This window comes from Euprymna scolopes, chromosome 6 (genome assembly GCF_053919585.1).
Source record: "Euprymna scolopes isolate OS-2025 chromosome 6, ASM5391958v1, whole genome shotgun sequence".
In the NCBI taxonomy this organism is placed as follows: Eukaryota; Metazoa; Mollusca; class Cephalopoda; order Sepiida; family Sepiolidae; genus Euprymna; species Euprymna scolopes.
This window is the reverse complement of record NC_136487.1, coordinates 175,878,809-175,905,523: the sequence shown is the minus strand read 5'-3', so window position 1 is coordinate 175,905,523 and position 26,715 is coordinate 175,878,809. Positions and strand designations below refer to the sequence as shown.

Genomic DNA, 26,715 nt, shown 5'->3' with positions numbered 1-26,715 from the left:
TCTTCTGATCTGTGATGACTTTAAAGTGCCTGCCGAGTAGAAAATGTCGCCACTTACGGAGAGCTTCTACAATAGCGGCTGCCTCTTTTTCTACTGCATGGTGCTTAATTTCGTTAGTATTGAGAGTTCTTGAAAAAAATGCAATAGGACGACCTTCTTGATTTAGTGTTGCAGCAATGCAATAGTTACTAGCGTCCGTTTCTACTTCAAATTCTTTATTTGGATCTACCGTTATTAAAGTGGCGTCTTTTAGATCATTTTTCAATGTTTGAAAAGATTTTAATACAGATGGAGGTAGTGCAAATTCTTTGTTTTGATTTAGTAATAAAATTTTATCAGAAAATTTTTTAATGAATTTGCAGTAATAGGAAAACATTCCAACTATTCTTTTTTGAGATTTAAGATTCAGCGGAGGTGGCATTTCGAGTAATGGTTTTAGTCTTTGATAATCGGGAGCTATTTGATTATTTTCTATGGTGTAGCCGAGTAGAGTAATAGAACTAGAAGAAATTATGCTTTTATTTTCATTTAAAGTGATGTTATATTGTTTAGCAATTTTGTAGAATTTTTGAAGATTGTAATCGTGTTCTTCTTGATTTTTTCCGCATATAGTTACGTTATCAACATACACAAAGGTATCGGTTAGATTTTCTTTTTCTATAATATAGTCTATGCTCCTCTGGAAAGCACTTACTCCATTGGTGACGCCAAAAGGAAGACGAGTAAATTGAAAAAGTTTGCCACTTACTTCAAACGCAGTGAATTTACGATCAGCATGATTTATAGGTATTTGGTGATAAGCAGATTTTAGGTCGAGAGTAGAGAAGATGTTATATTGAGCGATGTCGTCTACCATCTTATTGATATTAGGCATTGGGTAAGCGTCTAGTTCCGTGAATCTATTAATGGTATCGCTGTAGTCAACTACCATTCTTTTCTTATGATTCTCATTCGAAGTTACAAGAACTTGCGCTCGCCACGGAGATATCGAAGGTTCAATTATGCCTTCTTTCAACATTCTAGCAGTCTCTTCTTTTATGAATTTGTTGGCGGCAAAAGTGTAACGTCGGGATTTTGTCGCAATAGGAGTAGTATGAGGAGAAAGATTAGAAAAGAGAGGAGGGGGTGGAACGTTTATGGTAGGAAAAAAATTATTCGTGTTTATAGCTCCAATTATAAGTTTGTCTCTAGGACCGTCGAATTTAAGTGTTACTTTTTTATATTTTTTTAAAATATCTTTTCCGATTATTAAATCAATGAAAAGGTTTTCAATGATTTCAATTGTTATTCCAGAATGGGTTTTATCTTTCAGTATTAAATCCACGACAGCTTCGCCAGTTATTTTAGCATGTTGATCGGAAGCAGCCAGAGCTATAGTTTTGTTTTTAGGTATTGTGAAGAGTTTAAGTTTTTTAGCAGTATTTTCATTAATGAATGTTTTTACACTGCCGGAGTCCACCATAGCGTTCACGAAGTGCCCGTTAATTTAGCATTGAGTGAATGTGACATCTTTGGAGTTAGTTCCTAGTCAGGATAGAGAAGGTGAGGGGTAGTCAGAGTCGTCATAAAGAACAGCAGTATGAGTGTTAGAAATAGAAGATTTACACACTTTAGCGCAATGACCATTTTTTTGCATTTTTTACATTCGGCGTTTCGTGCAGGACATAAATATCGAGGATGACGTGATTTTCCACAGAAAAAACAAACCCCTTTTGGATGCATATTTTCTTTAGTCACAGCTATACGATTGTAGCCCGAAGGATTATTTGTAGCTGCTACAGTAAAGTTATTTGCGTAGCTTATCGAATGCTTTTCTGCTTGTTCAAGAGATCTGGCCGTGGCATATGTGTCTTGTAAAGTCAGGATGGGTTTTTCTAACAGTCGTTGTCGGATGGACGAAGAAGAAATTCCACCGATGAAAGCCTCCCGAATGTATTGATTTTTGTTTTCTTCATCAGAAACCGCTTCGAAGTTACATGTTTTGGCAAGCATTTCCAATTGAAGTATGAAGGCATCTATATTTTGTGTTGTTTGTTGCTTCGTCGTCATCAATCGATATCTATTATAAACAATATTTTCAGGTTTTAAATAAGCGGCGTCCAATGTTCTTAACTCACTATCGTAGTCGGTTTTATCGCTTATTAAATCGAAAACAGAGGCTGAAATACAATTGATCAAGGCAAAGAAATTATCTTAAGTGTTTTCGATTAATCCGTTATTATGCGAGCGGATATAATTCTGGAGGGTTAATTTCCAATGCCTATAGGATTTTTCGGAATTAGGGCATGTAGGTTCCACCTCGAATCTGTCGGGACGTAAGATTCGATCCATTACTTTTTTTTTTTTTTTTTTTTTTTTTTTTTACAGTTAATAAAATTGAAGTGAATAGTATCAGTAAGTAAAGAATTGCCTTTTAGAATGGTTTTATTAACTGTAAAATACACGTACGCTCTTGAAAGGATCGAGCGGGAAAATGAAACATAGGGCGCTTTTATTATGAATGTCAATCCCAAGGGGGATAACTCTTAACAACAAATTAAATCATAACAGCCAGTTTCGTGATGGAGGTTAGTTTAGTTGGCTCTTGTTTACATATGAACGCACTCAGATAGAAGATATGAAAAACATTTTAAATTTGTTTTGTTTTCAAATCTTTCGTTTTACTTATTCCCTCATGTTTTAAGGAAATCGCTCAAGACAAGGCATTAAGCCATTTGATGTAAAGAGTTAAAACTAATTTTAAAGGTAAAAAAATTGCTAACGATAAGTATTTGATGGTAGGAATTCTTACCTAGAAAGCAGCAATTTTTCGCTCTTTGTCAAAAACATCGTTCATGCAACACGAGGACTCAAGACAAAAAAAGAGAAGCGAGAGTTACGAGATTTCCAAATGAAAACCAAGACTCACTTTCGACTCTCCTTAAATTATAATGTGAGATCTTGTTAATAAGAAATCTATGAGACTCAAACCAGGAATAAATGTCCGATTTTATTAACTACATAATAATTTACGTCATAATTTGCCATCCCTTCATGTTATTTGAAGCTAAGAGAACACAGTGAACTTAAGAGGTGGTTCGAATTACGACATCGGTGAGAGGAGGTTCTGTACAGAGTTATTTATTTAAAACACAATTACTTACAATATAAAGAAAAGAAGGAAAACTTTTTACTTACGTTGTTTACAATATTGTCCTATCCATCCTGCAGCGCAACCAGTCTTGCAAATACCAGAATCTTTGTCACATTGTGATATATGTTTGCAATGTCCACACCTGTATTGACAGTCAGGGCCATAGAATCCATCTTGACAAACCTTTTCTATATGGATATCACAAAAATAAGAAAGAATTAAAAGATAATCTATATCTAACATCAGTTACGTCTTAGAGAAAATTTATCGATAACAATGTGTCTACATAACATTAATCAAAATACAGTTTTTATAAAAAGAGACACCACGTATAAAGACTCGAATGCTACTCGAGGATATCGGTCAAAACAATAAAAAAAAAGAGATGCGCGTGTTTATTGGCTACAATATATGCGTGCTTGAAAGAAACTATTTATAAGTATTTCATTTTAATGCGATGCTTGTTGGTTGAAATATGAAAACTCCAATCTATTTCATTATTATCTTAATAATATTAATAACTTTTTTAAAGGTAGATCACGGGATATAAAGCAATACTAAACAATATGGCATGGTACCATCATCATCATCGGCAGTCACTCGTGTCCGAGTAAGACTGTCCTCCATTCTGGCTTCTGTGGGTCCTCAGGTGAGCATAGAGCCCAATCCTAGACCCAATTTGTCTTGTGCAATTTGGGCAGATAAAGGTAGTGGTGGTGGGGTGGGGTTGGGTGTGTCTGGTTGATAATCTGTCCTTCTGTGCTTGCGCTTATCCTCAGCAGCTTTATTTATGTCACTACTATAAAGCGCAGCACCTTTGTGGACAGCTCTCCTCCATGCCAACCTGCTCCCAGCCACGTTCTCCCATGTCTCAAGGTCCATGTGAAACCGCTTTAGATTTACTTTGATGTTGTCCTTATACCTCATCTTTTGGCCACCCTGGGCACGCTTTCCCTCAACAAGCTGAGAGTAGAAAATCTCTTTTGGGAGGCGGAGTTCCGGCATTCGGACAACATGACCAGTCCATATGAGCTGGCGTTGAGCAACAGTAGCGGTGATAGTAGGAATGTCAGCTTCACTCAGGACGCTGGTGTTGTTGCGTCGGTCCTTCGAACTGATTCTGAGGATTTTTCGGAGGCAACTTTGGTGGTACGTCTCCAGGGTTTTTACGTGCCTCCTGTATGTGGTCCAGGTCTCCGATCCATAGAGAAGAGTGGGCAGCAAGACAGCTTTGTATACCATGATTTTGGTCTTTGCCAGAAGGTCACGGTTCTCAAATACTCTCTTCCTTAGCCTTGAGAAAGCCCCACTGGCACAGCTGAGACGGTGTTGTATTTCATCATCTATGTTGGCTTTTGATGATAGGATGCTGCCTAGGTATGGGAAGTGGTCCACATTTTCCAGTCTAGCGTTGTCGATGGAGATGTTTGGGGGTGAGACTGGAGTATTGTTTGGTGGTGATTGATGGAGGATTTGAGTTTTTTTATATTGATTGTTAGTCCTAGCTGTTTGTACGCCTTCGTGAAGGCAACCAGTGTACACTGTAGGTCCTCTTCTGAGAGGGCTACAAGGGCGTTATCGTCTGCACACTGTAGCTCCATAATGGATAGGGTGTTCGTTCGACCTTTGGCCCTAAATCTGTTGATGTTAAAAAGTCGCCCGTCAGTTCTGTACATAATCTGAACTCCACGGGGAAGATGTTTGTCCGTGAGATGGAGGATAGCAGTAATGAAGATGAAGAACAGGGTTGGGGCAATAATACATCCCTGTTTCAGTTCCGTGTCAACCCTGAACGGCTCTGTTTCATCTCCACTACTACTGAGAACTGTAGCTGACATTGTCATGTAGCAGTCTCAGTACCCGAATGTACCTCTCTGGGTATCCAAACCTTGCAAGAACCAGCCAAAGGGCTTGACGGTTTACAGAGTCAAAGGCTTTAGTAAGGTCTATAAAAGCCATGTATAATGGTAAATTTTGCTCCCTGCACTTTTCTTGGAGTTGACGAGCAGTGAAGATCATGTCCATCGTGCCTCTATTTGGTCGAAAGCCACTTTGGGATTCGGGAAGGATGGTTTCTGCAAGGGGTGTAAGCCTGTTGGCCAACACCCGAGCTAGGGCTTTCTCTGTGGTAGAGAGGAGAGAAATGCCCCAGTAGTTCCCACAGTTTGCCTTGTCTCCCTTCTTAAAGATGGAGACAACTAGGGCATCTCTAAGTTGTGCAGGGATTTTCTTTTGTTCCCATATTTTTAGAAGCAGGGCATGGATGTGTCTGAGAAGATCAGGCCCGCCTTTCTTCAGGACTTCTGCTGGGATGCCGTCAGAACCAGCCGCCTTGTTGTTTTTCATCTTCCTAATTGCATCCCGCACCTCTTCCAGACTGGGTGGTTCTCCCATTCTCTCAATTATGGGCTGTTGAGGGAGTTTTTCAAGGGCCTCCATCTCTGGAGTGGTGTCCCTGTTCAAAAGATCCTCGTAATGCTCTTTCCATCTATTTGTTATTTCCCCCTTTCCTTTCAGCAGCGTGAGCCCATCCTTAGCCTGAAGGGGGGTCACAGAACGGTAGCTGGGACCGTATACCACTTTTGTGGCTTCAAAGAAACCTCTGGTGTCCCCAGAGTCAGCAAACTGTTGGATTTCCTGAGCCTTCTTCATCCACCAGAGGTTCTTCAGCTTCCTGACTGTCGATTGGACAGCCGCTTTAGCCTTGGCATGGGCAGCTCTTTTAACCTTGCAATAGATGTTATTCTGTCAGGTGATAAAAGTTTACCTCTTGATGTCTATAAGCTGTTGCATTTCGGTATCGTTTTCATCGTACCAATCCTGATGTTTCCGCTTTTTCTGTCCTAGGATGCTTATACTGGAGTCCATGATGGCAGAGGACAGCTTGTCCCAGTGCTCTTCAGCGTCATGCGGATACTGCTTGGGCAGGTCCGCACTAAGAGCCGCCTGGAGGTGTTGTTGGTAGGTGATATCGCCCAGCTGCTCGATGTTGAGCTTTGGTCGGCTCTGTCTTTTTTGCATCCTTTGCTTCCGCATTAAATGGATAGACATGATGGAGCGAATAAGACGGTGGTCGGTCCAACAATTGTCTGTACTGGTCATTGCCCTGGTGTTCAGCACATCACAGCGGTCTTTGGCACGGACAATGACATAGTCAATGAGGTGTCTGATTTTACTTCGAGGGTGCATCCATGATGTTTTGAATGCGTTTTATTTGTCGGAAAAGTGTTTTCGTGATGATCAGGTTATGTTCTAAGCACTTTGTCAGTAGGAGTGTACCATTTGAGTTAATGTTCCCAACCCCCTCTCTTCCAAGCGTTACTCTCCAGTGCTGATGGTCTCGTCCCACTCTGGCATTGAAGTCTCCAAGTAGGATTATCTTGTCCCCCATGGGGGCCCCGGATAAAATGGTGTCAAGGTCAGCATAAACGGTCTCCTTTATTTCATCATGTGCATCAAGCGTTGGAGCATACGCACTAATCACAGTGGCCATTTGGCTGCCCGCAAGCATCAGGCACATGGTCATTAGGCGTTCGTTGATGCCCACAGGGGGCTCATTGAGGTGGCGGATGAGGCTGTTCTTTATAACAAAGCCCACGCCATGGATACATTCTCCCTGGATCGCCACCTTGTCGTGGTGGAGAACCTTGTGTGTTCCGATGAACCTGAGAGCGATGCCGTCCGGAGCCTAGGCTCCTGGTAGGGCCACCCATGGCGGTAAGGTTGAAGGGGAGGTTCCAGACAAAGAGTAATCCAAAAGACCTCAACGGCTGATGCGGCGGATGATGACAATAATGACACAACGGCACTGAAGGCGGATGAAGGCTGCAACAGAAGAAAGTCTCCACTCGTCGTGGTTCTCCATGCCATTGGAATCAGGCCCTCCTCTGCCAAGGGGCCGTGTGGTGGCTGCAGGCGCATCAGTCTCCCCACGTTAAAAGACATCATGCGCAGGCGTTCTCCCGAAAGGGAACACATCCTACTCTACATCATGGATGGAAAAGTCTTGTGAAAGTTTTAGTCATTAAGCTCCCGGACTGAGGCAGAGAGAGCTCTCCCTTAAATTCCCGGATATAAAAAGTCCTGTGGCGACCAGGAAGTGGTAACGGGAGCAGGACAGTGTAGTCTGGCAGCTCCTAGCTGCAACCTGGCACATAGGCGGTGGGTGCCAGATTCAGTTGCTAACCTCACGGACCGAGGCAGAAAGAGTTTTTCGGCAGCTGCATCCATGACTGAGTAGCCCTGTTTAGGATCCACTCTGCTCACCCCAGTAGCGGAGGGGGTTAGAAAAGGTACCCTTAAATATAGCCTGCCTCAAATAAACCCGTCTGGACTACCGTATCCAGAGGAATCACCACCACGCGGTCGGAAAAAGAAAGAAAACCTACGCCTATATTTTGGAACCTGGAATGTGAGGACCCTCATGGACAACAAAACAAGTGATCGACCCGAAAGAAGAACTGCCATTATCTCAAGAGAGCTAAGGAGGTTCCAGATTGACATAGCTGCGCTCTCTGAAACCCGACTGGCTGACGACGGGCAGCTGAGGGAGGAGAAAGGCGGGTACACCTTCTTTTGGAAAGGAAGGCCTGCAGAAGAGGCATGGTACCACCTCGACGTAAATACCCTATATAAGCAGCAAAATCCCACCCCTACACAGTAGAGATATATAGATGTAAGAAAGCCTTCTACTCTAATAGTTTCTTACCCAGAACTGCTAGAATTTGGAATTCCCTTCACAGTTCCTGTTTCTCCAACTGTACTGACATGCAGAAATTCAAGCGTAATGTGAACAGACATCTTTTAGATCAACTCCCTAAATAGTATCCTTACAAATTATGTCTCTGATAATAGCCCACTACACCAAAGTGGTACTGCCCCTTGTCTGGTGTTAGAATGTAATAAAAAACCTTATACATTTGTCAATGGAGCTCTGTAACCAATCCCAAACAAACAAACAAACAATCAATGCAAATATTCATTATTATTTTGCTTCACAAATCTATAGTTATAACTTTATTTACACTTAAAAGTGCCAGGTATGCAGTTGTAGGAATTGCATAGTCATAGTAGATGGTGTATAACTTATTTCCAACTGTTCTTTCTGGTAAACATGTTTCCAAGATTTGATGCTACATTTGATATTCAATATTTTACAAATCGTCGAGTTTCGATATTTACACAATTATTTCTGTTGCATACATACAGCCATCGTCCCTCGGCAGAATCTTCAAACTAGATGTCAGATGGCACACACTATCTAATTTTATAGGCCAGGACTTACACTTGTTATCATTTAGACTACTAATTTTTAGGACTGTGACAACAGCATATTCGTTTTATTGTTTTGACTCTAAAATATATATCCGTTAATATCTTATATGTTTTTATATAGACTGATGGGGTTCTTGGTGGATTGACTGTGTTTTATTGTTGGATATATACTTAAGAGTTAAAAGAATGAAAAGTATATTCTGTTGTCACAACCCTACTCATTTTCTTAAAAGTTTAAGCTATCGAACCTTTATTTTGGGCAGCCATTACAATCTTCTCCTGATTGAAGTGGAGCGATCTTCTTTTTAGTCAGTCTATAGAGTCTTTTTTATCTATATATTCCTAAATAGATTCATCCAAATATAGTTGATATGCTGTTGATTGGCTCATTTTTTCTGTGTTATACAATTGGGGTTTCAATGACTCTTTTGCGCTATTTTCGTAGCAGACTAGTTTTCTGATTCTTTCTCATCTGTAAGTGTTTAGATGGCACCACTAAAGATTCTACCAATGGATTATTCTTGGCGTCACTTCCGGTGGCCCGGTTTTGCTTTTCAGCAGTCTAAACGCGACTTAGAAAGGGAGACCGATGTAACTTTACTTTGTCTTTCAGTTGAGCTTAGTTCTCACTCAACTAATATCGTTTCTGTATTTTCAGTTTAATCTATTATTCATTTCACTGTTTTTTAGTTTTTACTGATCTGCGACATTGTCAATAAATGAAATACACGTCTAACTTAGAAGAGTTCAACTATTTCAACTGAAAAACTGATGCTTTTCTTCAATCGATTCCTTTGGAAATTACAATATAGTTGTTGTGGTGGTGGTGGTGGTGGTGGTGGTGGTTGTGGTTGTTTTTTGTGTTTTTAAGGAGGTGAAGGAGGAGTTCGTTTTCTTTCTTTTTTTAAGTATAATATGTATTCAGCCGATATTTTTAGTAATAAGTAGACGTCATTCTAATAAAATGCTTACAGAGATTATTTTCGAAATATTTATGGTGAACATAATTATAATTTAAGCGCCACCTTAAGTAAGACACTTTATCAAATATCCAACACTAACGTAGTGTATACGCAATAACCCTTATCCCTGAGTGGCTTCCGAGCCTTGATAAGTGGTCACTACCTTGTAAAACAATTTAAAAGAGAAAACGCTGATTTTCGTTGAATCAACATAAACAGAAATCTACAAAATTAAATAAAATTTTTTAAAAAATTTAAAAACGAACTTACTGATTTCACATCTTAATCCTTTTCGTCCAGGGGGGCATGGCAACAAACAATAACCATTAACTGGATTACATTTCAGTCTTGGGCAGAAGTGACATTTTTCCCTGCATTTCTCTCCATAATTACCACCACTACATTCTGGAAAAGAAATTTCTTTTCAATTAATACTTGCATAAACGACAGTAATAACGATTTTAATAATAATAGTAAGAATACGATGAATTAATCAGCTGACATTTTTTACGAACAATTTCTTACGACTTCTGCTTTATCTTTCTTTCCATTAAAAAATGTTCGAATATAACCGATTAGTATTAAACAAATAAAGTCATTACGAACAGCTTAAAAGTCTGCAATCAACTTAACTTTTACTTTCTATAACGAAAGATTTTATCAATCTATCCTGTTTGATTATCATCCCTTTCACCTACCTAAACACTATGTATGTAAACCCCTTATTTACGTAGTTGCTCAGTTGATTTCATAGAAAATTGCTTAAAACGTTCCATTATTAATTTTATACCCGAAAAGAGACTCGTAATGAATTAGAAAATTGCTTCCCTCAAAAAACACCCACGTGTCTGCACATCTTGTAAAGTTTAACTACTAAATAATAGAAGAAAATGGAATAGCGATTCAAGTTGATTTTATTCTCAACGGTCGCGCGAACCAAGATGAATTCTCGTTGATCGTATGTAAACTAGACAACCTTGGGATGGATATAAGTAAGCGATTCGAAGAGCGAGATATTTCGCTTTTGAGGAAGGAGAGCTATGCATACGTTTCGTCATGGCGGAGCATGTTATTTGAAGCTAAGAGAACACATTGAACTTAAGAGGTGGTGAGAATTACGACATCGGTGAGAAGAGGTGCTGTACAAAGTTATTTATTTAAAACACAATTACTTACATGATAAATAAAAGAAGGAACACTTTTTACTTACGTTCTTTACAATATTGTCCTCTCCATCCTACAGCGCAACCGGTCTTGCAAATACCAGAAACTTTGTCACACTGTGACATATGTTTGCAATGTCCACACCTGTATTGACAGTCAGGACCATAGAATCCATCTTGACAAACCTTTTCTAAATGGATATAATTAAACAGGAAAGAATTAAAAGATAATCTATATCTAACATCAGTTATGTCTTAGAGAAGATTTATCGATAACAATGTGTCTACATAATATTAATCAAAATAGTTTTTATAAAAAGTGTCACCACTTACGATGACTTTTCTTTTTTTTACAAGGTGGTTACCACTTATCAAGGCCCGGAAGCCACTCAGGGATTAGGGTTATTGTAAGTACAGTACGTTAGTGTGGATATTTAAAGTGTCTTCTTAAGGGGGCGGTTCATCAGGAATTTGTTTATGTTGGACTTGAACACATCCAAGTTGTAGTAAGGAGGGAAGCCAGCAGAAGGAACAGAGTTCCACAGGTGTTCAGTTCTAAGAAAGAAGCTTTGTTCATGGAATCTTCGTTTTGATTTAGGCATTGATAAAGAGTGGGGAAAGTTTTTGACAGTGGATTCAGCTAGACGGGTGTTTTTTGTAAAACATTGGCGAGGGGGGTACCAGAGATTGAAGTTCAGACGAGCACCTGCTATGGAAATAACGATAGACCAAAGATAGGCTTGCAACGTCTCTTCTGTGGGAGAGAGGTTGCAGGGAAGGGAAAAGGGCATTCCCCACTAAGCCACGAAGTCTAATTTGTACTCTGTCAGGGCAGGATAGGCTGTTTTTAGCAGTTCCTGCCCAGATATGGCAGCAGTATTTCATCCTTGGACGTACTTGGCTTTTATATAGATAGAGAATTGCAACATTAGTGAGATATCTTCTGGAGCGGTAGAAGGATCCGACCATCTTTCCAGCGACATTCGAACAGACTTGATGTACGTGTTCCATTTCAGATCAGGAGTGAAGGTCAAGCCCAGAAGCTTGTCAAAACATGGGGCTTCTCCTAGACGAGAGCCATCCATTTCAATTGATGCCAGATGGGGATCAGAGCGTTGATGATGTAAAGATAGAAGTTTGGTTTTAGATGCATTAAAGGTAACCAGCCACGTCTTCCCCCACTGAACCACTCGTTCGAGATCAGAGGAAAGAGAATCAGACAGATCTTTGTCATTTACGGCCTTTGATGTGTTGCTGTAGATGGTCGTGTCATCAGCATAGATGTCAACGAATGATTAAAGTATGTGTTTAGGGAGATCATATGCTACTCGAGGATATCGGTTAATGAGTGTACACTCTTGTCAAAACAATAAAAATGAAATGCGCGTGTTTATTGGCTACAATAAATGCGTGCTTGAATAACTAAGAATCTTATAAGTATTACATTTTAATGCGATGCTTGTTGGTTGAAATATTAAAACTCCCATCTATTTCATTTTTATCTTAATAATATTAATAACTTTCTTAAAGGTAGATCACGGGATATAAAGCAATACTAAACAATATTGCATGGTACCATCTCGACGTAAATACCCCATATAAGCAGCAAAATACCACACCTACACAGTAGAGATATATAGATGTAAGAAAGCCTTCTACTCTAATAGTTTCTTCCTCAGAACTGCTAGACTTTGGAATTCCCTTCCGAGTTCCCGCTTCTCCAACTGTACTGACATGCAGAAATTCAAGTGTGATGTGAACAGAAATCTTTTTGCTCAACTCCCTAAATAGTATCCTTACAAATTATATCTCTGATAGTAGCCACCTACACAAAAGTGGTATTGTGCCTTGTCTGGGGTGAGAATGTAATAAAAACCTAATACATTTGTCAATGAATCTCTCTAACCAATCCCAAACAAACTAATTAATACAAATATTCATTATTATTTTGCTTCACAAATCTATAGTTATAACTTTATTTACACTTAAAAGTGCCAGGTATGCAGTTGTAGGAATTGCATAGTCATAGTAGATTGTGTATAAGTTATTTCCAACTGTTCTTTCTGGTAAACATGTTCCCAAGATTTGCTGCTACATTTGATATTCAATATTTTAAAGATCGTCCAGTTTCGATATTTACACAATTATTTGTGTTGCATACATACAGCAATCGTCCCCCAGCAGAATCTTCAAACTAGATGTCAGGTAGCACACACTATCTAATTTTATGGGCCAGAACTTACACTTGTTATTATTTAGACTACTAATTTTTAGGACTGTGACAACAGCATATTCGTTTTATTGTTTTTACTCTAAAGTATATATCCGTTAATATCTTATATGTTTTTATATAGACTGATGTGGTTCTTGATGGAGTGACTGTGTCTCACTGTTGGATATATAATTAAGAGTTAAAGAATGAAAAGAATATTCTGTTGTCACAACCCTACTCGTTTTCTTAAAAGTTTTAGCTATCGAACCTTTATTTTGGGCAGCCATTACAATCTTCTCCTGATTGAAGTGGAGCGATCTTCTTTTTAGTCAGTCTATAGAGTCTTCTTTATCTATATATTCCTAAATAGATTCATCCAAAATATAGTTGATATGCTGTTGGTTGGCCCATTTTTTCTGTGTTATACAATTGGGGTTTCAATGACTCTTTTGCGCTATTTTCGTAGCAGACTAGTTTTCTGATTCTGTCTCATCTGTAAGTGTTGAGATGGCACCACTAAAGATTCTACCAATGGATTATTCCTGGCGTCACTTCCGGTGGCCAGGTTTTGCTTTTCAGCAGTCTAAACGCGACTCAGAAAGGGAGACCGTCGTAACTTTACTTTGTCTTTCAGTTGAGCTTAGTTCTCACTCAACTAATATCGTTTCTGTATTTTCAGTTTAATCTATTATTCATTTCACTGTTTCCGAGCGTTCTCGTTATCCTTTCCAACAGATACATCATAACAGTAGAACAATCTTGTCTTAAATGTTTGATCAGTCTGGTAATGAAGGATATTCTGCTGGCTCTTGTTTCGTGATATTGATGTACAATTTCAATGTTCGATTTCGGGAACTCATTAAATATTATCCGATGCTCACAATATTGGAACAATGATTATGGATGATCTCCGAGCGACCCATATCTCCCGCTCCTCTTGGAAAATACAGCCAAGGCAGACATTGGTTTCTGTATGTCATTTGTAAGATTCTTGTCTAAACTGTTTGGCCAGTTTCGTGATGGAGGTTAGTTCAGTTGGCTCTTGTTTACATATGAACGCATGCAGATAGAAGATATGAAAAACATTTTACATTTCTTTTGTTTTCGAATCTTTCGTTTTACTTATTCCCTCATGTTTAAGGAAATCGCTCACGACAAGTCATGAAGCCATTTGATGTAAAGAGTTAAAACTATTATTAAAGGTAAAAAGCAAATTGCCAACGATAAGTATTTGATGGAATGGATTCTGACCTAGAAAGCAGCAATTTTTAGCTCTTGGCCAAAAACATCGTTCATGCAACACGAGGACTCAAGACAAAAAAAGAGAAGCAGGAGTTACGAGATTACAAAAAGAAAACCAAGACTCACTTTGGATTCTCCTTAGATTATAATGTGAGGTCGAATTAGTAAGAAATCCATGAGACTCAAACCAGGAATAAATGTCCGATTATATTAACTACATAATAATTTTCGTCATAATTTTCCATCCCTTCATTTTTTTCAACTGCAAAAGTCAGGTCGTTTCTCTAATCGATCCGCTTTGAAAATATAACAGAGTTGTTACGGATTTTTGTTTGTTTGTCTATTTTTTGTTGTTGTATTTTTTAGTTTTTACTGATCCGCGACATTGTCTATAAATGAAACACACGTCTAACTTAGAAGAGTTCAACTATTTCAACTGAAAACTGAGGCTTTTCTTCAATCGATTCCTTTGGAAATTACAATATAGTTGTTGTTGTGGTGATGGTGGTTGTGGTTGTTTTTTGTGTTTTTAGGAGGTGAAGGAGGAGTTCGTTTTCTTTCTTTTTTTTAAGTATAATATGTATTCAGCCGATATTTTTAGTAATAAGTAGACGTCATTCTAATAAAATGCTTACAGAGATTATTTTCGAAATATTTATGGTGAACATAATTATAATTTAACCGCCTCCTTAAGTAAGACACTTTATCAAATATCCAACACTAACGTAGTGTATACGCAATAACCCTTATCCCTGAGTGGCTTCCGAGCCTTGATAAGTGGTCACTACCTTGTAAAACAATTTAAAAAAGAAAACGCTGATTTTCGTTGAATCAACATAAACAGAAATCTACAAAATTAAATAAAAATTTATAAAAATTTTAAAAACGAACTTACTGATTTCACATCTTAATCCTTTTCGTCCAGGAGGGCATGGCAACAAACAATAACCATTAACTGGATTACATTTCAGTTCTGGGCAGAAGTGACATTTTTCCCTGCATTTCTCTCCATAATTACCACCACTACATTCTGGAAAAGACATTTCTTTTCAATTAATACTTGCATAAAGAACCTTAATGACGATTCCTATAATAATAGTTAGAATACGATGAAATAATTAATTTGTGAATATTTTTTACGAACAAAATTATTTTAAATGACAATGATTAATGGACAATGAAAAATTCTGTAAATTTCTACCAATGTTCGTAGTTGAAATGCAATGATTGAAAAAGAAACTTCAATATTTGATCAAAAATACCAAAATAAAAATCGATTTCTACTCCAACATGACGATTGTTGATGCTTATTCAGAATTCAACCTATTTTATAAAAAAAAACTTTATTATGTACGTATCCGTCATGAACAAAAATGCTATATTCCAAAAATCAGGTAAATTGATCAAGTATTTTTATTTTTAATGAAGAAAATCAAATTTTGTTAGTAAGCAAAAAGGGATTGTCTCACGTCGCCACTTTGAAAAAATAGCGGATAAGTCCACAATAATTTAGACACTGGTCTAGCTAAAAACACTATCAATAATTTCCCCCACTGTTTATCTGTGCCTAAACCTAAACGTAGATTCCATTAGCAAAGCTTGTTTCTTAGAACTGCACGCCTATGGAATTGTCTTCCGTTTGAGTGCTTTCCAGCTGACTACAAACAGAAACTCTTACTGATTTCACATCTTAATTCTTTTCGTCCAGGGGGGGGGGCATAGCAATTAACAATAACCATTAACTGGATTACATTTCAGTTCTGGGCAAAAGTTACATTTTTCCCTGCATTTCTCTCCATAATTACCACCACTAAATTCTGGAAAAGACATTTCTTCTCAAAAAATACTTGCATAAACGACAGTAATAACGATTTCTTACTACTTCTGCTTTATCTTTCTTTCCGTTAAAAAATGTTCGAATATAACCGATTAGTATTAAACAAATAAAGTCATTACGAACAGCTTAAAAGTCTGCAATCAACTTAACTTTTACTTTCTATAACGAAAGATTTTATCAATATATGCGATTGGATTATCATCCCTTTCACTTACCTAAACACTATGTATGTAAATCCCTTATTTACGTAGTTGCTCAGTTGATTTCATAGAAAAGTGATTAAAACGTTCCATTATTAATTTAATACCTGAAAAGGGACTCGTAATGAGTTAGAAAATTGCTTCCCTCAAAAAACACCCACGTGTCTGCACATCTTGTAAAGTTTAACTACTAAATAATAGAAGAAAATGGAATAGCGATTCAAGTTGATTTTATTCTCAACGGTCGCGCGAACCAAGATGAATTCTCGTTGATCGTATGCAAACTAGACAACCTTGGGATGGATATAAGTAAGCGATTCGAAGAGCGAGATATTTCGCTTTTGAGGAAGGAGAGCTATGCATACGTTTCGTCATGGCGGAGCATGTTATTTGAAGCTAAGAGAACACATTGAACTTAAGAGGTGGTGAGAATTACGACATCGGTGAGAAGAGGTGCTGTACAAAGTTATTTATTTAAAACACAATTACTTACATGATAAATAAAAGAAGGAACACTTTTTACTTACGTTCTTTACAATATTGTCCTCTCCATCCTACAGCGCAACCGGTCTTGCAAATACCAGAATCTTTGTCACATTGTGACATATGTTTGCAATGTCCACACCTGTATTGACAGTCAGGACCATAGAATCCATCTTGGCAAACCTTTTCTATATGGATATAATAAAAATAAGAAAGAATTTAAAGATAATCTATATCTAACATCAGTTATGTCTTAGAGAAAATTTATCGATAACAATGTGTCTACATAACATTAATCAAAATACAGTTTTTATAAAAAGATTCACCGCTTATAAAGTCTCGAATGCCATTCGAGCATATCGGATCATGCGTGCACAGTGAAATTACAGCGTAGTGATTGTTAACGGTGGAAAATGGGTAGAATTTGATTATTTAAGGGGCCGGTACTACAAGAACTTGTTTACATTGGACTTGCAAACGACCATATTGTAAAGAGCTGAGAAGGAGGCCAGAAAAACAGAGTTTCATGGGCGGCCAATTCTAGCAAAGAAATTTTGCTAATGGAATTTTCGTTTAGATTTCAGCGCAGATTAATAGTGTAAGAAATGGTTGATACTGGTTGTAGTTAGTATAGTATTTATTGTAAAAGTTTGGCAGGGAGTTTGGACTGAAGTTCAGACGAGTACATTTCCTCTTATTGGTGTCTATAAACATTTTTTACAGGGATATAATGTAAATAGGCAAAATTTAATAATAATATATGGAAATAATTTTTTAAGACCTAGTTTTAATTTGATGTTTATTTTTTAAAAGTAGGTCATCTCTGATCACAAAGAAACGAAAATATCCTCGCTAAAACAAAAACAGATGCGCGTGTTTAGTAGCTACAATAAATTGGTGTGTGAATAACTACGAATCTCATTGACTGACTAGCATACCCAGCACCACGGAGATACATAAACACACGAAGCAACACTCATTCCGTGCAATAGCCTGACGAATCCTCACAAGGATTAAACATGGAAAATTTTATGTAGTTTTATTTTCATATGTATTTTCAAAAGCTAATACCTTCTACTAACGTATCGAGCACTGTTGAAGTAAATACTGAAAGCATTCACAGAAAATTTTGTGTGGAGTCATAAAATAATAATAACAATTATTATTATTATTATTATTATTATTATTATTATTATTATTATTAATGTTATTATTATTATTATTATTATTATTATTATTATTATTATTATTATTATTATTATTATTATTATTATTTCGCTGTTCCCAACAGGTAAGCCTTTTGTAAAATTAATCAGATTGTCATAGACAATTTCTTTTCGAATTTTGCAAAAAGGTTTGGCTGTTGGGAACATCGAAAGTGTTAAGGTATAGCTTGAATGTCTAAACCAAAGCTGAGAAAAAAACATCAGAAAGTTGATACTGCTAAGAAACAATTATAATAATACAAGGTCAACGCCTTCAACTGTAAGAAAGTCAAGGTGATTCCTATTGTAATTGAAAATATAAAACTTCTGAGGCATGGAGGTACAAACAGATAAACTCATCCAAGCAAGGAGACCAGATACCATAATAATTTTTTAAAAAAAGGGTGAAAAAAAAACCTGCCAAATCGTAGACTTTGCCGTCTCAGCAGATTACGGTATGAAGGTCAAGTACACGAAATCTCCCAAATAACTGAAAGGGAGTGAGATATGAAGAAAGTCAATTTAATACCAATAATTGTAGGAGTACTAGGAACAGTTCCGAAAACAAAAAACAAACAAAAAAAACTGGGGGAAAAAGGATTAGGAGAAATTAGAATCAAAGAGAAAATTAAGACTGTACAACTCGACGTCTCGGATGACAAAAAGCTACTATAAACGGCATAATCAAATTGACAGAACAATTTCTTTTCCAATTTTGCAAAAGGATTGCCTGTTGAGAACGGCGATAATGTTAAAACAGTTTGAATATCTAAAGACAAATGAACTGGCCCGATGTTCAAGAAAGGAAAAATCCAACTAAATCCATCCAAAAGTTAAGACTACTATGGAATAACAATAAATATGTGTGCATGTGTCTGGATATGATATCAATTTTATTGATCTGTATATGTTGAATGAAAAAGTTTATGACAAAAATAAATTTCAAAAATTTGTCCTCATTCGTCAAGATCTCATAAGAACGTCGTTGCCAAAGGCTCTCGATTAATCGCTATTTAATTGATGATTTTAGTGAACGCTGGGCGTGCGTTTAGTTAATGACTTACAAATATGTCAAAAACATCACAAAAACTAAATGTATAGATTTGTATAGTATAACGCAATTATATATATATATGTATATATATATGCATATATATATGTATATATATGTATATATATATATATATATATATATATATATATATTTATTTTTTTTAAAAATTACAGTAAGTTTACCTAGGTAATCAAAATGGTAAACTTAAAATATATTATAAATATTAAAGAGTTAATATTTACAAGTAAGGTAATCTCAACCAGATGTAAAAGCTCAATAAAACCGAAAAGGAAATAGAGCTTATAATATGAACAAATGATTAATAAAACATGTTAAAAGACATCTTGAAAAAGAGTTAAAAACATATTTAATTTTAAAAAAGGAAGCACAAGATAAGTGGATAGTCCTTAAGCCGCGGAGTTTCGAAGAAATACTCTCCTTCTCATTAGAGGGCAGGAATTAGCAAAATGTGGGATCGGATTTTGCATGTAAAAGTATTTAATGAAACTACAAGTAAGTCACAGATCTTACTTGGTTAAAAAAAGGGGGTGAGGTAAGGGGAATAGGAGGTAAAAGAAAAATGATAAAAAGATTTCACATGAATGGATAGTCCGGTGAAGGGTAAAAAGTCCAAGAATATATATATATATATATATATATATATATATATATATATATATATATATATATAAGTGATAGGATGATTCCAATATTTTTCTAGATTCCGATACAATTACCGATTCCGATACTTATAAATCTTTATATATGTAAGTATTAAGCTGCTATATTTTCATGATTACTGTGAAAACACACTTGGTTAAATGTGCAGATATTTTTTCAAACTTTAAAATACACTTGTTGGGAGGAGTCTATAGATATTAGTTTTACTTGTAGTTTAAAATTAAAAATATTTATTAGTTTATCATTACTACTAGAAGTAGAAATTTTTGCTTTAAACAAATCAAATATAATGAAAATAAATAGAATCGTGTTTTGGCATCGGAAAACAGGAAAAAAGTTTTCCGATTCTGAAACCCCACAAAGTTCCGATATTTCCGGTTCCCAATTCCGATTCCGATTAATCGTCCCAATACTAATATATATATATATATATATATATATATATATATATATATATATATATATATATACAGAACTATCCTTCCTAGACAGACTTATAAAAATTAAAGACAATAACATTATCACAGACATCTACCGCAAACCTACTGACACTCAACAATACCTACACTTTAAAAGTCACCACCCTAAAAGCTGCATAAAAGCCATTCCCTACACCCTAGCACGTATAATATGCAGCATAGTCACAGACAAAAACTTTCGAACAATCCGACTCAAGGAACTACGTATGAATCTAAGAAAAAGAAAATACCCACCACAACTTATAGACAAAGGGATCCAACTCGCGATAAATATACCAGTAGAAGATTTGAGAACTCCTAAAAAACGAAACAAAGAACAAATCCTGACATACGTCTCCACACACAACACAAACAACCCAGAAATTTTCACAGAGATAGCGAAAAACCTCGTCCTACTTAACCAAAACAGCAAACTAAACAACTTCCTTAAAACAACAAAAATAATAAAAAGCAAACGCATTCTTACGTCATCCAAACTCAATGAAGACACAATAAAAGGAACCACAAAATGCAACAAACAACGATGTGGAGTCTGTAACATAATATTAGAAGGAAACAGATACACATTCATGAATCCCACACAAACATTCAAAATTAAAAAAGACCTAGAATGCACCTCAAAAAATGTGCTCTATGTAATAAAATGTGCAGTATGCGATAAATCCTACATAGGCGCCACTAAAAAACTAATAGTAATAGAGTAAACTTACATCGATCTAACATCAAAATTGCAGAAAATAGACACCTGTATGTGTCACAGCACATACACACATGCAGTGGAGAAAAATTCGAGATGATGCCCATTTTTCAAACTGGCAACTACTTCTATTTACTAACACAAGAAAAAGACTTCATAACAAAGTTAAACCTTGCTTTAAATATATCCCAATAACAATACACATAAATATGCAAAACACAAAATAAACTCAGCGAAAGCATGCTTATGCAAATTTACATCCTCACACACGAATTAAAACAAGCACAATAAAGCAAACACATTCACGTGCACGCGCGTCGATATCGAATATAATACCATTCTAGATTAGGAAGACTTTAACCAATATCGGTGTGATGTGTGGGTGCGTGTGTGCGTCATACGTGTGTGTGTGTGCTTGAGTCTGTGGGTAAGTGCGTATGCGTATGTATGTGCATATATATGTATACTCCTGCATTTATATTTCTGTGTATATGTGTATATATATGTGTGTGTGTATGTGTACATATGAATGTATGCGTATGTATGTATGTGTGTATGTATGTGTGTATGCGTAAGTATGTGTGTGTATGTATGTGTGTGTATGTGTGCATGTATCATCTATTTTCCATTTTGTTTGTGTGTGTGTGCGTGCGTGTGTTTGTGTTTGGGTGACTGAGTACATGTATGTATGTGTATTTGGATTGGAAATCGACCCTGGATGTCTTGCTCCTTTCTCCATCTTACACGCACAGGCATGGGCGCGCAAACGCGAGCACACGCGCGCACAAACACACATACACACACAAGCACACACATGTGAAAAAATCACAGATCTTGACCCACACGCATTCACACACGCACAACACACAACTCTCCCCATAATACACAAGCACACACTGACACACACATACACACACATAAAAAAAGAAAGAAAATCATAAAATACCATATAAATATGTCCCAAATAAACTCCAAACCCACCAAATGAACATAACTCTAACTGATTGAACTTTTGACCACCGACTATTAGTGACAATAAGTCTGAGATAACCATTTCTCTGAAAAGCACAGTCAGTGTTGCCAGAAAAAAATGTGTTCTAAAAAGACATTACCTTAAAAAAAACTTTATATTAAAATATCTGAAGAGAGCTAAACAAGGTTTGAAATGCGTTATAAAATATTTTAAAATATTAAAAAGTGATAAAAGTCTGAAAAATATCGGTTACCTTTCCTTGCTGAGTGACGTAATATTGACGCATTCCAGGCACCATGAATACAGATCACTTTATTCCCTGGATTGTCTCATTGTGTTCCAACTAAAACTATCTTAAGACGCAAATACTAATTTATCATGCAAAACAGCTCCGCCAACATCTTAAAATTTCGGTACATGTTTTACATATCCGTTTTGTAGTGCAGAAACAAAATGTTGTTATTAACAATACTTTGATTTATTCTAATTTACGTATTAATCATTTTGTAGTATTATCGAATGTTTGCATCCATATGTAACTTGCTGTTGCATTGTTTCCAATAGTGCTTCTTATTGAAGCATCAGTCGTCTTCAGGCAGTTATTTCTCTGCTGGGTTTAAAAACGTGCAGCTATTTATAGAAAAATACGTTGAGGGAGAGTTGGTTGAGATTTATGTAATTTTGTGTTTGTTCAGGAAGCTAAATAAGGTCTTTGTATTTGGCGTTTAATTTATATATATATATATATATATATATATATATATATATATATATATATAATCAGGCATGCCGCATATATGACTTACCCAACGATCCTTGCACAGCTGTAACATGGTGTGTACTGACGGAATGTTTGACCGGGTTAAAACCTCCGTGTCTGGTATCTTATCTTGCCACTTGATTTTTAACAATCTTTAGAAGCAGATCATATGGAAATGGTTCAGTTTCTTGGCATGTCTGGCACATACAGTCAAAGTTTCACAAGCATAAATTATAAATATATAAATATACGTGTGTACGTGTATGTATATGTATTTCAAGTTAATTCCACTTTACACAGCAAAAATACATTTTATATATATTCATAATGTATCTGCTGTATCAAGCGCAAGGTTTTGAAAAAAGAGAATGTTTTGTTAATGTTTTCTTATTCAATTGTTGGTTTAGTTTTAATGTAAATAAAATTCAAGTCTTATTTCCTCGGGAAAAATATTATTTGGCAATTGAGTTCAAATATTTCTTTATTTAAAAAGGTGGTTTCATTTTCAATAAGTTATGATCAGTTTCTAAATTGCAATTTAAAAACTAAATAGATGTCTTCTTTTCTTTTCTTTTCTTTACGGTCACATTTTATAGATGAATAAAATTGTATCGAAATTATAAAAATGTTAATTAATTTGTACCATTTGGATTCATCGGACAACCGTTCCTATCTGAGGTGTCACTTTCATAACGTCTTCACCGATATAACTTTCGACCTTCTTCAGGTGTATTGTCGAACTCGGATTATGTCTGTCGAACTCGAGATTTTGGACGGAATTTCGAATGGAAATCTTTATTTACTTCACGGGGTTAGCATACTCTGGTTCCGTCAGTCATAACTAGATAGAAGTCCTAAGTAATTCGCTATTGTATTTTTCGGTTACCCACATTAAGAATTGAACCTTCGATCTTCAGAAGAATATCAATTTTTACAGTTGATTTTTCCAAGTACTCTAACCACTGCGCCACTGGTCTTTGTGGGCAGTTCTAGTACGAATTCGGGAGCCTTAAATACATTTTATTGCTAACCAATCCTCATCTCAAAACTTGAGAAACGTTAATTAATTAATATAAATATATGAGAAATATTTTGTTTAATGTTTATAAAAATATTAAAAATAAAATATTTGTTATTTAAACTTAATCATTCTAGTGTTTCAAGTAGGGAAATTTGCGAAACAATAGCGAGCCGGCGTATCAAGCTTATAATAATCCAAACTATAGAAAAAAAAAGCTTATAATAATCAAGTCCATAGAAGAAAAAAAAGCTTTTAATAATCAAAACTATAGAAGAAAAAAAGGCTTATAATAATCAAAACCAAAGAAGAAAAAACAGAAACTCTTACTGATTTCGCATCTTAATCCTGTCCTTCCAGGTGGGCATGGCAATAAACAATAACCATTAACTGGATTACATTTCAGTTCTGGGCAGAAGTGACATTTTTCCCTGCATTTCTCTCCATAATTACCACCACTACATTCTGGAAAAGACATTTCTTTTCAATTAATACTTGCATAAAGAACCTTAATGACGATTCCTACAATAATAGTTAGAATACGATGAAATAATTAATTTGTGAATATTTTTTACGAACAAAATTATTTTAAATGACAATGATTAATGGACAAATGAAAAATTCTGTAAATTTCTACCAATGTTCGTAGTTGAAAAAGAAACTTCAATATTTGATCAAAAATACCAAAATAAAAATCGATTTTTACTCCAACATGACGATTGTTGATGCTTATTCAGAATTCAACCTATTTTATAAAAAAAAACTTTATTATGTACGTATCCGTCATGAACAAAAATGCTATATTCCAAAAATCACGTAAATTGATCAAGTATTTTTATTTTTAATGAAGAAAATCAAATTTTATTAGTAAGCAAAAAGGGATTGTCTCACGTCGCCACTTTGAAAAAATAGCGGATAATTCCACAATAATTTAGACACTGGTCTAGCTAAAAACACTATCAATAATTTCCCCCACTCTTTATCTGTGCCTAAACCTAAATGTAGATTCCATGAACAAAGCTTTTTTCTTAGAACTGCACAGCTGTGGAACTCCCTTCCGTTTGCCTGCTTTCCAGCTGACTACAATTTGATTGTCTTCAAGTCCAATGTAAACAAGTTCTTGATGAACCGCCCCCCCCCTAACTAATCCAATTTACAAAATTTCCACTACTAATGATTACTACGCTATAATACCATTGACTACTGTACAGTCATTAACTCTTTTCCTCGAGTGGCCACCGAGCCTTAATAAATGATTACTCCTATTTAAAAAAAAACAACTTGTAGGATCAGCCTAGTTAATAAAACGATTTCGCATTAATCGCTAAAATTTGTAAATTTTTATTTTCTTAGTTTGAAACAAATACTTGATCAATTAACGTGATTTTTAGAATATGGCATCTTCGATCCGTGACGGGTACATACATCATAACGATGTTTATGCGATCTAGGTTTTTAACATAGATTTAATTCTAGATAAGGACCTACGGTCATTATATACATGAAAGGAAGGAACACACAAAAGAGTCCTGGACAATCTTCTAAATGGTTGCAAACCCGTGATGGATATCGTTTCTTCCAATGAGTTCATTGGACGATTGAATTTATTTCGTAAACTAACAATAAACAGTTGATGATAACGTTGTCGTATGTCTCTTTTTGCATCTCATCAAAATCCTTTATTGTTTGTTCTTTTTCACCTCAAACAAAGAACTTAAAACATCAGGAGATACTCTTTATGGTCATGTTTAACAAGAAACAGAGAGTAATTCAACAATGAGATGTTCGTATTACATTTAAACTTCTGCAGTTTAGTACAGTAAGCGAAGCAGGAAACTGGGAGGGAATTACAAAATCTAGCGGTTAGAGGGAAGATATTATTAGAGTAGAAGACTTTCCAACATCTAGGAACTTTTTCAGTTAAGAGGTGGGATTTTGCTGCTTAACCCTTTATGACATGATTGAACTAATTCGTTCAGTCATAAATAAATGGATACAACGGCAATAAATAAAGTGGGAATTGATTCAAACACACCTTGTACGTATTAGTTCCGTATCTGGTTAGATGCCAGATACCTCCAGATTGCAACTGTCCATTGTTACATTCAGTATGCCGCCATCTGTCTCGGAGAGTGGAGGATTTCGCTTGTTGTCATAAACAATAATAATCAAAGTACGTTTATGAAATGCAAAACTTCTCAGTGATAGTTTAACTATTGAACTTCATATATTTTTCAGTTTGAAGACAATCATTGTATCATTACTAGGGCTATGACAACAGAATATTTTTTTCATTGTTTGACTCTCGGGTATATATCCGACACAGTTAGATACAGTTAATCACTCGAGAATCACATCACCCTATATAAAAGCATATACGATATCAACGGATACACACTCGAGTCAAAATAATGAAAAGAATATGCTGTTGTCCTAGCCTTAATTATTACCCTTTAAACTAACTAAAATTAACAATGGATATTTTTATCATCTACATCATAATTCAGGCCAGAAAAGGTTAACGGGTTAATCGTAGATTTTTACATCGAGGGGAGACAAGTGAAGGCACGTTTCATTAAAGTACTTGTAAAACCTTTACTCCTGATCTGAAATGGAACACGTACATCAAGTCTGTTGCCAAGGTCGCTGGAAAGATGGTGGGATCCTTCTACCGCTCCAGAAGATATCTCACTACTGGTGCAATTCTCTATCTATATAAAAGCCAAGTACGTCCAAGGATGGAATACTGTTGCCATATCTGGGCAGGAGCTGCCAAAAACAGCCTATCATGCCTTGACAGAGTACAAAATAGACTTCGTGGTTTAGTCGGGGATGCCCTTTTCTCTACCCTGCAACCCCTCTCCCACAGAAGAGACGTTGCGAGCCTATCCTTATTTTATCGTTATTTTCATGGCAGGTGCTCGTCTGAACTCCAATCCCTGGTCCCCCCTCGCCAATCATTCACGAAAAACACCCGTCTAGCTGAATCCACTGTGAAAAATATCCCCTACTCTATATCTGTGCCTAAATCAAAACGCGGATTCCATGAACAAAGCTTCTTTCTTAGAACTGCACGCCTGTGGAACTCTGTTCCGTCTGCCTGCTTCCCACCGGACTACAACTTGGATGTCTTCAAGTCCAACGTTAACAAATTCCTAATGAACCGCCCCCTTAAGTAAACGCTTCATCAAATCTCCACACTAACGTAATGTACTTGCAATAACCCTTATCCCTGAGTGGCTTCCGGGCCTTGATAAGTGGTGATCACTGTGTAAAAAAAAAAAAAAAAAACAGGCAGAAAGATGCGGTATTTTGGCGATGAGAAAAAATTGGAACTTGGTC

General features: G+C 36.2%; 1 protein-coding gene across 15 annotated transcripts in view; it reads right to left on the bottom strand.

Moving 5' to 3' along the window:
• The window catches only part of LOC145278112 (uncharacterized), a 274,399-nt gene that overhangs the window by 72,572 nt on the left and 175,112 nt on the right, over positions 1–26,715 (bottom strand). For 8 of the 15 annotated variants that reach the window (XM_080130385.1, XM_080130390.1, XM_080130398.1 and 5 more), the window contains exons 39-44: positions 23,704–23,838; positions 16,551–16,694; positions 14,882–15,016; positions 10,580–10,723; positions 9,640–9,774; positions 3,178–3,321 (exon numbers count right to left, since the gene is read on the bottom strand). In XM_080130385.1, the coding sequence (XP_079986511.1) occupies positions 3,178–3,321; positions 9,640–9,774; positions 10,580–10,723; positions 14,882–15,016; positions 16,551–16,694; positions 23,704–23,838 (837 nt within the window). The remainder of the gene's footprint in view (positions 1–3,177; positions 3,322–9,639; positions 9,775–10,579; positions 10,724–14,881; positions 15,017–16,550; positions 16,695–23,703; positions 23,839–26,715) is intronic. The other 7 variants (XM_080130387.1, XM_080130394.1, XM_080130386.1 and 4 more) reach the window with 6 other exon arrangements.